Source organism: Coenobita brevimanus, chromosome 57 (genome assembly GCF_032717465.1).
Source record: "Coenobita brevimanus isolate Jiangsu-jjx chromosome 57, ASM3271746v2, whole genome shotgun sequence".
Classification (NCBI taxonomy): domain Eukaryota; kingdom Metazoa; phylum Arthropoda; class Malacostraca; order Decapoda; family Coenobitidae; genus Coenobita; species Coenobita brevimanus.
The window spans coordinates 29,024,400-29,043,104 of record NC_137010.1 but is presented as its reverse complement, the minus strand read 5'-3'; the positions used below and the strand labels follow the sequence as shown (position 1 = coordinate 29,043,104).

Here is an 18,705-nt window from a genome sequence, read left to right as displayed (position 1 = left end):
ACCTGAAAGGAGCTCTGGAACAAACTTGGCAGCATCTCTTTGCATGCCCAAATCATCCACAAAAATTTCTTGTGCTGATCCATCACTGATTCCAATTTCATTAGCAATATCTCTGACATCCGACCGATGATTTCCCATGTCCAAATCACAGACTTTCTTCACATTTTCAGCACTCCTGCTTGTTGATAGCCTCACAGGACATGGATCGCGCTCAACTGACATATGGTCATTTTTTAAGTGATTGTACCACTCCTTTATTTACATTACCCCCATGGCTTCATTCCTTCAAACTTGCTGGATCTTCCTGATTGTTTCAACTAGGGTATTACCCACTTTTTGGTAAAATGTGGCGCAGTAATGTTGTTCGACTTTTTCGTTTGTTGTGAAAGTGCGGGAATGCGACGAGCATAAGGTGCACAATCATGAACACAGGTGGCCTGACAGCTGCTGAGTCACTCGTGGCAGGTGGCATTAATTACTCATGTGCACAAAGGTCCTATACTGTGCCACACAAAACCTCACCCCGATCCTCCAACTGGTTAGTGAGAAAAAAATGAGGTCGGATACTTTCTGAACAGACCTAATACAAGCTCTGGAATCCGTTATTACCAGAATAAATAAGAAAACTATAAACTTTCACCAATTACTGATCAGTGTAATAAATATATATCATCATTTACCATCCAGAGATCACCATGTGCTTATCACATATGATTCCTTCATCATTTATAATACTTTGTTTCTGTCAACTGTTGTCTTGGATAGTTGTTGAGTCTTCACTTCTTCAACACGTTCAATAAATTTGTTTTTAGATACAAATACCAGTTGTAACCTGTTGGTCATTACCTCTTTCATTTTTACATTCTTTTCATATATCACTTCCCCATTTCTCAATCTACTATGATGTCCTCAATTTTCATCTTGCTATTGACAGATCTATGAAATAACTTTGATTCCTTCTGACTTTCAGTTACTATATCCTGTTCATATTCAGTTTCTTCTGTATCTTAATGCAGTCATTTCTTGCCTCCCTGTATTAAGTCCATGTTCTCTTACAAATCTTCTCCACACCGTGTTCTATGTTTTACTTGCAATACACAAATAATGAGATAACTGTCTGTAATGTGATACCTAGGCATTGTGCCTAAAGTAGCCCCTACCTCAGCTTATCACTTCCATTGTCAAAGATACTGGGATTTTTCAAGGTACTTTTAAGGAAAAAAAGTAGGTCTTCTATGCCACAAAATACAGTTGGTGGTGGTGGTGGCACAGCAGATGCATCGACAGTGGGCAGTCAACCACTCCTGCAGAGCTGTTCCATGCAGTGAACTGTCATTCCCATGCAATTAATGGCGCATCACCCCCTCGAGGCATGGGGATCAGTGTGAAACGTTTTTTCCTGGGTGGGCATCACATTCGGTTCTCACCACCCTGTTAACAGGGACACCAAAGTAGGCTCTGCGTCACCCCATTATCTTGCAACATGGTTACCACTCAGTGCTGTTAATGGTTTCCTGAGTTACAGGAAACCATTTGGCTTGTCACTCAGTGTAGAGCTGCCTGAAATGGAAAGAAGAGTAGTAAATAATGACAGGAAGGATGGAAAAATAGGAAAAGAAGAGAACAGACAGAAACTTAATAATAGACATGAAGGAAGAAGTAGGCAGTACTGCATCAAGTGAGTGGATGATGGGTGCCTCCACCTGCTATAACAAAATACAGTAGTGCAAGCAAGTAGCATATGTATTATAAGATACAGCTAAAAAATAGTGGTATTAAGTTTAAGATCAACTTTGAAGCGACCCATAATGAGTTCCATAGGTCCATCTCACACTGACATCACATTTCTCCTTGACAGATCATCTACTTCCCAGACAAGTGGTGGCATGCGACGCTTAACATCGACAGCAGTGTCTTTATATCCACCTTCCTTAGCCCATAAGTACATATAGATACGTACAGCGTGTAGAAAGGAAAAAAAAAAGTGCTTATTCCCATAATTTTTACCTAAATTTAAGTCCATGCCTGATTTCTAGTGATAATTTGTAGATTTTGAAACAGTATAGAAAATGTGAAGAACTTATTGTCCTACATTATTTATGTACAGTATTTATTATATACTGTATTTATTGTTTATTTTTTTACTGCATTTTAGATCTGTTGCAGACAGCCATGAGAAAACTAAAGTGCATATTGGCAAGGACTTTTTTTCTTTCTTTCTTTCTCTTTTTTTCAGTACATTCTTGGGATCTCCTGAGTTGATTATTAAGCTTAGGACAGGCCTTACAAATAAGAAAGGTTTGATATAACCTTAAACCCCTTTAATATGAAACAGAATTCAACAGAGGTCAGCTTGTTCCTCTCCTTATCCGCCAAAAAGGATGAACTGTGGAAGAAGAACAGTTTTAATGTGCAGTCAATGGGGTTCACATGCAGATGAGCCTGGGGTTACAACTACAACAATTACAGTATAACAGTGGGCCTTCTGTTTATGCATTTATTACTTACACTGTTCACCTAGTATGTGGTAACCCCAAATGCTGCACATTCAGTGATTACATGGAAAATGTTAACAGTTTAGACAGCTGCACAGATCATGAGCAGCCTTAATAATACCCATGTGGTGAAGTAGCTGTCACAGAAGCTGACGTCTTGACCAGGGCTTATGCACTTACTACTCTTGACATCCTTCCTCAACCCTTCCCATCCACCATTTGGACTTTGACTTGTGAGAATATTAGAATCCCATATTGTAGTCCATCCTCACCTTTGGCTTGTTAACAACATATAACTATGGGTGGTCCCCTACTTATGAACAGGTTATGTTCCGAGAAATTGCTCATAAGTCAAAAATGCTCATAACCCTTTGGGATTCCGATGATGCTTTTTGGCATCACTTTAGATCCAACCTCAGAGTCTCCGATGATGAATTTATTAGTCATTTTAAGATACTTTTGTGAAATATTCTCTCTAAATTGCATTGATGCGTCCTAACAAAGAGACTTGGGCGTGATGTTTCGGAATGATCGCTCTGTGCGTGGCAGGTACTGCACAGCTGGTATGACTCATGGCTTAGTTACTTTATTATTATATTCTTGGCGAATATTTTTCTATGGCAAGGTGTAAAATGTTTGCTTTTTGCCCAACTTCAACTCTTCATTTTGACTTTTTATATTCTTTGTTTTCCATATTTGAACCTGCTACAATAAGGTAACACTGTTCATCTTTAAAATGATACCAAAACCAGCATTCTATCACAAAATATGTACAGTATTTATGCTGACCAAACAAAGAAGAAGATTGCGAAGCTAATATGCGGCCTAGAATCATAAAAAATTGTGAAACTTTTTCCCTTCACATTACTGTGCAGTAAAATGCAGAACTAACCATAATCTATACAGTATATCTTTGTAAAAATAATTTATTGTAGTTTTGCCTGGTTTAAACCAGATTTATATATCTTTGTTTTATTAGTGTATTTATTTATTTTTTGCCGAATATTTTTGAATGGCAAGATATAAAGTGTTTGGTTTTTGCCTAATATCAGCTTGGCATTTTGAATTTTTATTTTCTTTGTTTTGTTTTTTTGAATATACTGTGATAAAGTACACTTGTTCAGCTTCAAAATGACACCAAACCAGCATTCTGTCATAAAAATTGTATTTACACTGACTGATCAAGGAAAAAGATCGTGAAGTGAATATGCTGCCAAGACTCATAAAAAATTGTGCATCACTTTCCTTTCACTTTGCTGCACGATAAAATGCTGAAATTACCATACTCTGTGTATCATTGTAAAGGCAGCTTATTTTAGTTTTGCTTGGTTTAACCCACCGCATGCCAGTGCCATTTTAAAACTGTCTGACATAATTCCGCGGCCAGTGCCAGTGTCGTTTTAAAGTGGTTTAAAATTAAAAACTTCACTGTGACCACATTTTTCAAGATTTGCGAGTAAAGATTGGCAGGCATGTAAGGTTACTGTTCCTCTACCATCCCCCAGGCTGTCAAGGCCATACACTCACTCGCTTCCCCCCTCACGCTCGCTCTGCCTCACTGCCTGTGTGGCTCACCCAGTGCTGTACTTAGTGAAGGCATTATGTAAATATTTTCATGTAAGTTTAAGTTGTAAATATTTTCTTGTAAGTGTAAGGACTTTATAGTGAAGTCAAGTTGTAAATACCTTCTTGTAAGTGCCAGGACTGTACGTAATGAAGTCAGGTTGTACCTATCTTCAAGTATGTGTAAGATAATGCATTCACAGTGAGAAATACACGCAAATTGTGATAGATGCTGAAGTAATAAGTAATCAGAAAAGTCTACTGAACATTGCTATACCTTCCCAGCATAAATACCTGAGTATGCCTTACATAGAAAACGGCTCTCTCACACGTACGTGGTGAGTGTGAGAGAGCAGCTATACCTGTACACGAGTATGCAGGACTCAATAAAACTCATTTCTGAGCCTTGGTGAGCATTTTAATGGCGAAATTTGTTGTTTCCACATCAAAATCTATCATTTTAGCCAAAAAAGAGACTGACACAAATGAAACTAGTGCTTGGCTAAAACTACAGTATATATCAAACATTTCAGGAGGCAAGAATTAACATGGCTTTGTAGAAGCTTCATTATAAACGGCAAAAAGAAGTATGTAAGTGCCAGGTTTTCAAAGTTCGGGCTTCATTTTCAGGGAAATAAAACAATGAGAGCAATATATTCTCCCCTGTTATATTTTTGTCATGAAGCCTTTTGAAGACTTCAGCAGTGTATGATGGTATTTTGCCACACAGGTTCTCACATCAACAGAGAAAAATCACGGTAATTGAACATGTACTCAGGGCAGACAAGCTGTTAATGGTGGTGGCCTCTAGTGGTAGGTAGCTTCACAAGCCCCCCATTCATATTGAATGGCAAAATTTTGACGTAAATTTGATTACTATATGTGTAACTTGAATACTGTAATTTCATAACAATCATCTCTGGTGCAGTCTCAAGGTGAATTTAAATTCCATTGTTATTACCATGGCTGTGGAGTCAATACCCAAAGGACCAGACTCCAACTCTGACTTCTTGATTTCTTGTGTGTCCAACTCCGACTTAGACCCCTTAGACTTTCTCTACAATAAATCTGCCATGATAGATTTTCGCTGACCTGCACATGCTCAAAATTCCCAGCACACAGCTTACAGGCATTGGCAGATGCCTCCATGCCACTTTATACTATGACCATTTCATTCCTAGTAATTTCGTATTAAAGAAACTCACCTCAAGACTCTAGAATTAAGAAATTATCCAGACACATTCACTCTGTAGGAAATCTGCTGATTGTGGTGTCTGTTTACAATATGTTCTTGTTGTTCTGTCGACAGATGGCAGCACCTATGTTTGTGTTCAGTATATAAATGAAGAACAGGAGAACAACAAACAGGCCCTAAATAAAATGTGGACAATAAGAGAAAATAAAAAAGAACTGCAGCAACAACAAGAAATAAAACAATAGAAGCTGTCGTTCTAAAGGTAATAGCTCCACATTACATCTATGTCATTTTTGAAATTTCTTTACTGGTGGTTAGAGTCAAGTCGGAGTTGGGACTTTTTTACTGACTCTGACTCCAACTCCAGCATCATCGTAATTGCATCTGACTCCGACTCCGACTCCACAGCCCTGGTTATTTCCATACCGTTATTCTTGTACAGTCAGTATTTAATATGCCTAGTGATGATCAGAGAGTGTTTATAAATGTGTTTGGTGGTGGTACAGCTTTCAAGGGCCATAATAAGGACTTTCTAATTTTCTAGATCTCCCCCCCCCCCCACTCTTCCATTTACCGTACTGTTTTATAATGGATCTTACAGCACCATTTATGTTGTCATCATTTAAGCTGCCTGTCTACCCCCAATTAACCACAGAAATGGTGGGCCTGCTGAACTGCTACCTTACGTTGGTTATTTTATTTTTGTTGGTTGACTGTTATATTGCTTCACTATATGTATGAATTTGTTACAAAAGTTGGAACAGTAAGGCAGAAATTGGTCAAACACTAATGATCTCAGGAATTTTCAGCCAAGATTAGCCTGCACAAATTGGGTCAGTAACATGTAACAGGGATCTTGGTCATGGTTGTGGCCACTTTGTATAAAGGAATTGTGTATGTTGGGTACACAATTGGGGAGGGGAAGTCAGTGTAAAATGGGACCATAAACAGGAATTAAGCATTTCCGAACTGAACCTTTTGCATGGTGATGAAAGTTGAGGTTGGCCAGTTGGGATCATGTGGGAGGGTAGGGCTTAGTGAGAAATAGTGGTCCCTAATTATTTTTAAAGCTCTACACATTATAATTTGTCAGTTGTCTATCTATCTATCTATTCCCAGATGCCTCAATCCCGTTTGGGGTGGCCACAAACAAATCGCCTCCACGTCGTCCTGTCCCCCACCATTTCACTGCCCTGCTCCCAACTCACACGCCCCTCTCTCATATACCTCTCCACCTCATCCCTCCATCTCATCCTTGGCCTCCACCTCACTTACGTAGACTCTCTTCGTCAGTCTTTCACCCTCCATCCTCTCCACATGGCCAAACCACCTCAGTGTGTTCCTCATAACACTTCCTATCACATCCACATCCACACCACAACGCTTCTTTATATCCTCATTCGTCAGCCTGTCTCTCCATGTGACTCCACAGGCTCCTCTTAAATAACTCATTTCCACTGCTCTCACTCTTGACTTGTGTCCTTCCAACAATGTCCAAGCTTCACTTCCATATGTTAGAGTTGGTATCACAATACTGTCATGTAGTAACTTTTTCGCTTCCATGCTCACATCCCAGTTTCTTATCACTGCTTTCAAAGAACAAGCAACCTTTCTTCCCTGCTGTACCCTTTCAAGCACTTCACCCTCCAAACCTCCATCCTTACTCATCACACTACCGAAGTACTTAAACGTTCTCACATTTTCCAATTCTTCACCATCCAACCTTGCTGTACATTCACTGACTTCACCTTTCTCAAACACCATCACTTGACTCTTCCCTACATTCACCTTTAGATTCCATTTCTTGCACACTCTCCCAAACTCATCCACCAAGCCTAGCAGCTCACCTTCGTCTTCACTCAACAACACAGTATCATCTGCAAACAACAGTACAGGGAGTTTCCAAACACTATCCTCTCTCACCAGGGCCAATCCAACATCCACTACCCTACCTTGTACCTCTTTTATTACCCCATCCATGAACAGATTGAACAACCATGGAGACATGACACATCCCTGTTTCAACCCAACCTCCAAAGAGAAAAATTCACTTAGTTCACCATCCACACGCACTGCAGCCTTAGCACCATCACACATACTCTTCATAGCATTCAACAACTTTCCATCTACTCCATATATGCTTAATACTTTCCACAATGCTTGTCTGTCCACCCTGTCATATGGTTTCTCCAAATCTATGAAAGTCACATACAACTTCTTTCCCTTCTCTAGAAACTTTTCCACTAAAGATCTAAGAATGAATATCTGATCTACACAACCTCTTCCCTTCCAAAAGCCAGTTGTAGGAGGAAAAAATAATCACCTATCTGTTAGGGGACTTGTTATTTTTGTCTGGGTCTGGTCAACAGCTTCCTCCAATAGGGAACTCAGTTTTTTGGTGGAGATGCCAGCGGGAGGAGGGGGGGAGGATACAGAATTTTCAGTGCTTGGATTGGTGAGACTTCATAACTTCACAACCTGAAATTTCTCTAAGGTGCAGTAAAAAGTTCCAAAGGTGAAGTCTGGCTTTCCCTGTCATTTCAGTCTCATTTAGGTTTCCAAGGTGAAGCTGTTGAGAAACGTTAGTTTTATCCAACTGTTAAAGGTGCTGGAGATGGGAACCATCATGAAGTAACACAGATATAACTTTAGTGGGGATGCTTAGTTTGCAAGCACCCCTAAGCTCCTTCCCTATCCCCTGAAAGGGGGTCATTTGACTGTAGAAGGACAGCTTCAGCCTGCAGTCAACTAGGTTCACATCCAGATGATCCTGGGGCCACAACACCATCAACAATATAAGAGGTATATATTTATCATGTTGATTATAATTGTATGTTAGCAGTAAAGCTAAAACAAACATTACCCTGATTCATGGGGTTAACTCTGACTTGAGCAGTGTGTAGCTGGTTTCTTTTTTTTTTTGGGTAGGTGAATTAACAAGTCTAGATAACTGCTATACTGTACTGTACCCTTGTGTTAGTGAATTTATGCAAAGTCCAGATGGCTACCTTTATAGACCTGATATACGTGATGTGATGGCCCCTGTACAACTGTACCTCCTCTTATGCGGTTAGTGTTAACCTAGTGGACTGCACACACACAGTCCGTGTAAGCAGACCCCTATAACCCATTAAAATATAACTTATATATTAACCAAGTCTCTAGCCAAACCCCAACCTGCCTACTAAAAAGCCCTCTTTAAGGGGAGACTTCATTTCTTTGGTTGAAAATGAAATTATGCATCAATTTCATGAAATTTTACTGGATAAAAGCTATATTTGGCGAAACTAATCCCTGAGCTTTATTTGTAAATTATTAACTTAATCACTGATATTTTTAAAATGATTATAATGTTTACTCACTTAGGAGCAGTAGTCAGTGAAAGATAGGTTATTAAGATTTTTCTTTTCTTCATGTGTCGTCCTGAAACTTCCTACACGCTTAAGTAGGTATCATAACCATTATCCAGTAAAGTTTCATGTAGATTGACACATAATTTCATTTTCACCCCAAAAAATGAACTATCATCCCTTAACCCCAACTAAACTACAGCTATGCTTTCAGAAAGCATAGCCTACTGTATAGAGGTAAAGCAGACAAATGAAAGTGGCATTAAAAGGCTTAAAGAGGAGGGAAAAATGTTACCATGATAGACGCCAAATTTCCAATTAAAAACCCTCTGCAGATATGCTTCTTAAGGGCATAGACTACTGTATTGAGGTAAAGCAGACATGACGCAGCAACATTAAAAAGTCTTAAAGGAATAAAAGTGGGGAAAATCTCATCATAATAGACTTCAACTTGCCAACTAAAAACCCTCTTTGGCCCAAACTCTTCTTTAGGGGTTTTATGTTTTATGTGCGGGTCTCAGGCCCGTCAGTTTCTTTACAAAAGTGGAGAGAGTGACCAAGATACCAGCCTAGATATCACCACGTGGGTAGTTTGAAAGCACCATGTCAGATTTTGAAATTGTTTATGGGCATTGTGTAAGCAAAGGGGCTATTGTAATTACTGTAATTAAAAAGTACTGCAGTACAATAAACCTTGGATATATCAAACTAGTTGGGGGGAAAGGATGATGATATAGCTGATGCTCATAACTGGCTATTGGGTGGATATCTAAAGGAATAACTGTATACATTTCCACACTTGTATTTCAGCTGTCTGAGAGGGTCTGTTTTGTATCTTGGTACAGTACTATGTGGATAAATATTAAATGTTTTTAACCAGTTCATTTTGTTTCGTTTCATTTTTGAAGGCTCCAACATGCTTGCGTGCATCGGCCTTGGTCACCTAATGATGGATCTCCATGCTGCTCAGTCTCTGGCAGCCTTCCTGTCCAGTCCCATAACCCTGAGGTCACACTTGATGATCTTGTCCCAGTTTTTTTTTTTGTCTACACCTCACAACCCCACCCCTAATATTAATGCTTCTCACTTTCTGCATCCAGCTATCATCCCCCATCCTCTCCATATGCCCAATCCACTTCAGTCTACTTCTCCTCATCACAACACCAATACACTCCACTCCCACACATAACAATCGCTAACACACACATTCCCCCCCAGTCGTCCCCCACAGTACCACACAGTTACTCTCCACAGATACACCACATCACTAACATACCCATCATCATCCTGGGTGGTGATTTCATCGCCAAGTCGTCGGCCTGGCATGTCAACAACCCTGACACAGACAGAGGGCTGGTACTACAATCCCAGACAGATCACATTTTCATACTAAACAGTCTAGACCAACATACCCATATCCCACACCAAGCCCTCTTCCTCCCATCATCTCCAGACATCACCTTCTGCTCCCCAAACCTCGCCTCCACTACATCATGGAGAGTGGTCAAAACCCTAGGTTCTGATCACCTCCCAATCATCATCATTGCCAAAATCAGAATCACCCCAGCTGGCCACAAACACACACACACTAATTATAAGAGAGCCAACTGGGAGACCTTTGTAACTGAAACAGAACATTTCGAAACACTAAACAGTACTCCCATCACAAACATCAACACTGCTGTGCACACTTTCAATACAATCATACAAAACGCAGACAAAAGATACATCCCTAGAGGCAACAGAAAGAGACACAACCCCAACTTCACACCAGAAATTCAAGGCCTCATCAGACAACGGGACACATTGCGACACTCCCCAACACCCCATGCACAAGACACCGTACAACAAATACAAGAATTCAACACTCAAATAAACAATAAAATATCAGAACAGCAAACACTAAACTGGAAAAATTACATCCAAAAACTTGACCACAAAACAAACATCAGCAAACTCTACAAAACACTAAACAGCCTCACACTTGCCAACAACAACACCACACAATCACACGCTGCCATCACAACAACAGACACCATACCCTCAAACAAACAACAAGCAAACACTCTCATCAATCACTTTTCACAAGTCAGCCATCTAACCCCCCATCCCGAAGACTGACGTATGATCAGACGTAAGAGACAGTCCCCCACAGACTCAGACTACACACCTTTCACTTACAACCAGACGAAGCACATCATAAAAAACCTCAAGCACTCATCTGCCTGTGGACCAGACAACATAAGCAACATTCACCTTAAACACCTAGGACCACAAGGGATACAAGCACTCACCAACATATCAAACTACAGCTACTCACACAACATAATACCCAACATCTGGAAGCATGGCAATATCATCACTGTCCCTAAACCCAACAAAGACCCCACGTTACCCTCCTCACATCGCCCCTTCACACTCCTCTGCACCCTCTCTAAAGTCACTGAACGACTGATACTACAACTAGTCACACCTCACATTCCCTTAGCCCAGTCACAACATGGCTTTAGGCCACTACACTCCACAAACACCCTTCTTGGAGACCTTACACAGAGAGTTTTCGATGGCATGAATTCAGCTAGGCCACCACACAGAACACTCCTAGTCACACTAGACATTAGCAAAGCTTTTGATGCCATCCCCCGCCACAACCTCACAAACAAAATACTCAACACAAACATGCACAATAACACAAAAAGATGGCTGGCAAACTACTTAGCAGGCAGATGTGCACACGTAACATTTGCTGGTCAGTCTTCTAACATCAGAAACTTCACAAACGGCATCCCCCAAGGATCTCTTTTGTCCCCTACATTCTTTATACATGCACGACGTACCCACACCCCACACACCACAGATACACATAGCTTCCTATGCAGATGATATAACACTTACATGTACGCACCAAAACCCAAACTTAGCTGCACACATCATTCAACCTTACCTCAACACACTACACGAATGGTTCATCACAAACAGGCTCAAAATAGCCCCAGCCAAATCTACAGTGACTCTTCTCACAAACTGGACAGCAGAACACAGTCACATCCCACACCTCACCATAAATAACACTCCCCCACCCTCCACCCCCCAAAAATCCTTGGTGTAACATACATCAGTGTCATTTAAACAACACACCACAAACATTAAAAATAAAATAACACCAAGACTCAATGCTTTGAGGTCACTTGCCCATACAACATTCGGACACAACAAAGAAACCACCATCACAGTATACAAACAATACACACGTTCAGTGATGAATTATGCAAGCCCTGCCTGGGCTTCTAACCTCACCAAAACACACTACAACACTCTACAAACCATACAGAACAAGGCTCTAAAAATAATCACAGGCTGCACAGCTACTACACCCACAGACCACCTACATCAAGAAACCAAAGTCCTCAAAGTCAAGGATCACCTAGACATGAGAGGCACCCAGTTTCTTGCTGCAGCCTCCACAAACCCACATCCACTACAGTACATGGCAGCACATTCACCCACACCAAGGAACATCAAAACAACACCCAGCACACAATACCATACACAAATACTGTCATCTCTCCCCCCTTGCCCACCTCAGACCAGCTTCCAGAAAGCATATCCACACTTAGATCACTCGCTGCTCCATTCAGTCACTTAAAGACAACATACAGCTGCATGCACGGCCTCCTGACATCCACCCTTCTGAATCGTATCTCCCTCGTGAGGACAGGGTCCACCTGGCCAGGCTGAGATGTGGCCACCATCCAGCCCTCTTAAGCTACCAGAAGAGACTGGATGACTCTGTCGCTGATGCCTGTCCAGGATGCAACACAGCATCCCATACAATTAAGCACATTATGGAAGACTGCATTGCTCACAATCACCTACGCCAACAACACAACATACACTCTTTGAGAGCTCTGTGGGAAAGCCCGGTCTCAGCCATGGCCTTGCTAAGGGACTCGGGGCTGTTCGGCCAGACTGCCTAAGGAACAACTACTACTACTACTACTCCACTCCCATCCTACCACTCAACTCTTCCATCGTAAACTTAGTCCTCCCCAGGCCTTGCACTCAGGGATGCACTGCACATGCACCTAATCATTGTCATTTCTGTACATTTGAGCCTGTGAATATCCTCTTCCTTTACTGCCCAGGTCACACTACCATACTGCATTACACTCCTAACACATGCTGCATACAAATATCCCTTAGTACATAGGGGCCCTTTCAGTGTTAGGAGAGGCAACAGCTCCCCAAACTTCTTCCAACCACTCTTCACCCTAGCCGCAGAGCTAGCTCCAGCCCTACCTTCAGGACATAACGTCTCCTAAATAACAATACTCTTCCACACACTCAAGAGACTCACCAGCAAGTTCAGTCCTTTCACGCCTGACAATTTCCACCTGCTATCCCCGACACACCACACACATAAAATCAGCAATATCTCGTAATCTGCCTCTAATACCACTACATCTCTTATGCTCCCACTTATCACAAACACTGCACAAGATGGAAGTACAGCACTTCACACGCCCTTGTGGCAAATTGCTTATGGTCACTCTCCCTCTTCTTTGACAGTACTGACACCAACCCTAGATACTATCACTTTTGTTTTATCTGCATTTACTTTTAAGCCCTTGTGACCCATTCCATCTCTCCACTTCCTTAATCTTTCCATTGCTTCCCTTTCATTCTCTGCAATCAACACCAGATCATCAGCATACAACATCTCCACAGGAGTCCTTTTCTGAAGTCACGTGAGAGGGCTTCAGGTACCATGATAAACAACATGGGACTCAAAACTGAGCCCTGATGCACACCAGCATTCATGGAAAACTCATCACTCAAATCTCCATTCACTCCTATCTGTGTGCGAGCACCCATGTACATGGCCATAACCACCTTATACCACCTTAACCAGCCACTCCTTGATCCTAAGCTTTCTCATTGCCCACTTCACCACCTCTCTTGGGACTGTCAAAGGCCTTCTCCAAATCAACAAAAAATACAGTTCCCCTTTCTTTCCTATATGATCATCTTAAAGCTGTCAAAGAATGAACTATAAATAGAACAGAAAAATAAAATAATAAATAATAGAACAGTAAAACAACAAAAGTTAATAGTCCTGTCCTTGTAATTAGTGTAACACAGGTTAGTGTTACAAATTCAGTTTTCAAGGTTTAGTTTATTGAGGATTAATTATTCTTGGCCAGTCTTACTGTGCACTGTTTATTTGGGATGATGATATTGTTTCGATGACTGCCAAATCACACTGTTCAAGGTCATATACTTTACATTCATATGTTATCGGTTAGTGCTTATCAGGGAGTGTGAATCAGATTTTCATTTTGCCTGTAACTCTTTCAGTACAAATACTTCCCTTTTACTTTATTTTTGCAGCCTTCAGATTTATTGAACTTCAGATGCAAATCCTATAGTGAAGGCAGTGATGTCTGCATCTAACCTGTCTAGTTTGAAAAGTCTTCTAATTCTAATAAAAACAATATAACATAGCAAGAATAAATTTAAAAATACATCAGATAGCAAGAATAAATTTTAAAAAGATACACCAGTATAGTGGAGGAATTTGAGCTGCAATCTCTTCAGAATTCTGCAGTTTTTTAAACTCATTTTCTGACAGTGTGTTTAAAGTATCTTCATATAGCATGACTCAAGTGTTGGTGTTGTGATTTGAGCATTTTACAGTACTTATACTGTATTCATTAGCATTGCTGATGAAAGAAGAACAGTTATTTGAACATCAGTAATTGAGTGCTTCTTGGTACAGTCCTTTGATTTTCAGCATTGATGGGTATTTTTTTTGCTGTCAGTGTTGTTGCTACAGAAGACTCTGTTGTTACCCATGAAGATTCTCTCACCAGTGCCAGCTAAAACCAGTTCATTTGTTAGCAGGTCATGGGAAGGACAAGGAAGAGGTTGTTCCATGAAAGAGTCAACAGTTTTCCTTACACCTGATTGATAAAATTCCAGTTGCCTTGACATTCCATTAGCAACCAAGTCCAGTATTTGTGACTTATTTTATGATATGTATTGTTGGTTGATGCTTTACTTCATTTATCAGTTGTGTTTCAGCGGTGTTTTTGTTAATTAAGTTTAAGTAATCTAAACAAAGTGTATTTGTAAAGTAAAATACTGAACCTTGTATGATATCAGCTGCATTTTAGCTCCTTCACAACTGGAGGGAGATTAGAACTGGGACATTTATTTCTTTTGATTCATGTCCCAAAAGTGGTCTGGTGATAGTGCTCTGAAAGTCCCAGCTCCAAATGAAAAAGGGAGACAAAAAATGTTGGTGATAGTGTTTTTATTAGATGTCTCATTTGCTGTACTTGTATGTTGAAGACTGACAGACTACTTGGTGTAGTTAATAGTCAAGTTTTAATTTTAACTATAATGAGTGGTTTTATGCATCATTTTCTGTGTGGGATTCCTGCATTATTGCTTTATATATATCAGGTGATTTCAGCTAGTCAGGATTCCTGCATTATTGCTTTAAATATATCTGGTGATTTCAGCTAGTCAGGATTCCTGCATTATTGCTCTAAATATATCAGGTGATTTCAGCTAGTCAGGATTCCTGCATTACTGCTTTAAATATATCTGGTGATTTCAGCTAGTCAGGATTCCTGCATTATTGCTTTAAATATATCTGGTGATTCCAGCTAGTCAGGATCCCTGCATTATTGCTTTAAATATATCTGGTGATTTCAGCTAGTCAGGATCCCTGCATTATTGCTTTAAATATATCTGGTGATTTCAGCTAGTCAGGATTCCTGCATTATTGCTTTAAATATATCTGGTGATTTCAGCTAGTCACAAATATTGTGGGTGTTTATAGTATTTATGTAACTCATTACTATGATTAATATTTACTAGGTAGGTCATGAGATGACGATGTGATGACAGTTATGAAGGGATTTAATCCCAGCACAGAGTGCAGACATTCCTTGTCTTTTATACTCAACCTTTCACAAAATTCCCTCGTCTTCTATACCTCCCTTAAAGACTGAGACAACAGTTTAGGCTAACCCCTAATGATAAAACCCGGTCAGTACAGTGGGACTATTAATTTCATTCGTGGTTGAGACGATAGGATGATGAATTAGTGATATTGCCAGGATACTGAAACTTACAAGATGGTATTTTAATGGACACTGGCTGATGGTGCTATCTTTTACTGCATAACTTACCCCCTTCAGTGCAATGATGTATTTCTTTTTCTCTCAGCTTTCAGGAGTTTTTATTCAGATTGGCAAATTTTTTATCTGGAGGAATCAGATATATGGTGGTAGGTGGTGGCGACCATCATCCACTCACTTGATGTAGTGCTGCCTACTTCTTCCTTAGCTTTTATCATTCTTTTTTTGTGCCTGTCCTCCTCTCTTCGTATTTCTCCCATCTTTCTTGTCGCTTCTTATTGCTTTTCTTTCCTTTACAGGTGGCTTTACATTGAGTGACAAACCAAATGGTTTTCTGTAAGCCAAGAAGGCATTTACAATGTTTGGTGGTAACCATACAACCAAACCATGCATGTTCCCTGTGTCAACAAGTGGGTTGGTGAAGGGTTAGTGTCCCTCCCCGTAAAACAAATAACTCAAAGTCAAATGGCCACCTCTTACAGGATTATGGCATCTGGCAATAGATAGATAGATAGGAATCAGATATAGCCTTCATTAACCTGTTAATTACATGAGGCCTACCTTAAGTTATATGTACACCTTGTTTAGTGGTAGCAAGAATAAATGGAAAAGATATGTCATTGATATCTGTGTCCCTCATTTGGTGTGTGTTTTGTAAAAATATACTGTATTGGCATCACATTATACAAATGGCAAGATACAGTGTTGGAGGAGCAAAGATAAAACACTGAAAATAAGGAATATTGAGAGGGTGAATACAGGTGTAATGTTGAATTTACATGCCAGTGCAAGTCCTCCAGCTGTCTGGTTTAACTGGTTCAAAACAGTTGCATCACTAACTCAGGTGCTACATTAACATATATACAATGTCATTTATTAGCAAAATCTGTGTAAATTTTATATGATGGGGATGAGGTATGAATTACAGTAAGTATGTCACTTCTTCCTTTGGGACAGAGGAGAAATATTATAAAGTCAGAATGTTTCATGCTTATTGAAAGGTGTCTTGTAGTTGTTTTGGGGAGGGGTAGGTGGGTGTGGCATAAGAGATGTTATGGTCCCTCATGTGAAACTTCTATTTTGCAAGCAGCCATATACCTCCTGTAACAAGAGGTGACAAGATGGAGAGGTTGTATATACAGCAAACTCTCAATTATCCATTATTGCAATATCCAGCACCTTTTGCTCAGGTCTGTTAAAACGGTATCTGGTGAAATTAAGAAATATCTGGCTCAGAAACGGAAAGCAATCGGCAGGACTGTTCACTTTCCAGCGGCAAGGTGTATCATCCAGCTCAGACATGGGAAGCAATCAGCAGTACTATGCACTTTCTGGTGGTGGGGTGCATCATCCAGCTCAGACATGGGACGAAATGGGCGAATGGACAGACCCCGCAACTTCCCAGCCAATCACAGTGCATTGTGGAAGCGTCCCACCCTGTGTGCTGAGCCTACCGTCGCTCTCTCAGTCTCTCCCATGGATACCGTACAGTGAGGACACATCTGTGTGCTCTGCTCTTGTGACCCACACGGTGGCTAAACCCTAGTGCTATGACCTAGTCTATGGCCTCCCATGCCCTGCTTGTTGCTGTAGTGTTATGACTAACCTTGTGGCCTCTCAGTGCTCTCTGCCCTAATGCTCTGACTACTGTAGAGTGAGGATGAGTCTGTGCTTATCTACCTTCCATCGATGCCAACACTAGTTGAGCTCAGTTTGATTATTATTATCTTATGTACTGTATAACTGTACAATATGTACTGTATTAATACTGTATTGTATTATGTTTGATTTTAATCTTTTAATCTTTGCACAGTGGCAGTATCGTAGCCAATGAGGTCTTGCCTAAGTGACGTATTTGCTGAAAGCTAGAATTGAGAAAAGTTGTAAAATACCCTCTCAGCACTTTTGCAGCACCTTGGTTTGGCTAACCTTTCCTAGAAGGGTAGTCAAGTCATACCCCACCTACTTGTGATGACCTCGCAGACACCCTGTTTTTTAATTTCTGTTCATTATGTTTTTTTCAGTTTTCTTTTTTTTTCCCTAAATTAGGGAGACACAAACAGGGGCAGCGCTACCTGGGCTTTTCCCAGGTAGTATTGTATATACTTTTTGATGCTGCTGTTGTCATTTTGTTTTTATTTTTTATTTTTTTATTTATTTTTTGCCAACCATGAACAAACTGCACCAGTGCCATTGCTGCAGTAGGTCTGTAGCAAAAAGTGCACAAGCACTAAAGTGTGCCTGGTGGAGCGAGTGGGTTCATGTGGCATGTGAAAATATGGATGCAAATGACTATCTGTTTATGAAGAAGAGCCACCAGCTGGGCTTTTGCTGGCTGTATAGCCAATGTGTTGCACCAGCGAATGAGGTCATGGCTGGTGGAGGAAGCAGTGTCACCAAGAAAGAGCTATAGTAGGACTCGCGCACGTTTGCGGCTGTGGTGTGGCCCGCACCTGTGTACAGTGTTGCCACGTTTTCTATACCGTTATCTCTCTCTCTCTCTCTCTCTCTCTCCTGGCGGGAAATGAGTCACCCTGAGTACTTTTGATTCTTTTATAAGTTATTTATAATTATGCTTTCATTTGTTAATTTGGTTTTGTTATATTTAGTAGTAGATGGAGTGTCAAAGTTACTGTCTGCTGAGAGGTTTGTTACGTTACTGATTCATACACCCCGACGTAGTGGGGTGTGGGTGTAGGTGTGGGTGGGAGTGTGGATGTGGGTTTGTTGGGGTGGTGGTCCAGGGGGGAGGGGAAGTGTGAAGGGGGATTTGACCTGAGACACCCAGGAGGGATTAAGAAGGGAGGGAAGGGGAAGGGGGGGCTGGATTCACCTACCACGTGGTCAGTATTAGAAGAGAGAGAGAGAGAGAGAGAGAGAAATTACGTGTATAGATATATGTGCATCAATAGGAACAATGTATATCAGTGTGTGCAGTACGTACAAAGGAA

At 40.7% G+C, this 18,705-nt stretch overlaps 1 protein-coding gene across 1 annotated transcript in view; it reads left to right on the top strand.

Moving 5' to 3' along the window:
- Positions 1-1,942, top strand: part of LOC145402128 (jmjC domain-containing protein 8-like) — a 144,747-nt gene extending 142,805 nt beyond the window's left edge. Inside the window, exon 9 of the mRNA XM_080274243.1 lies at positions 1,859-1,942. Coding sequence (XP_080130369.1) covers positions 1,859-1,942 — 84 coding nt within the window. The remainder of the gene's footprint in view (positions 1-1,858) is intronic.
- The last annotated feature ends 16,763 nt before the right edge of the window (positions 1,943-18,705 follow it).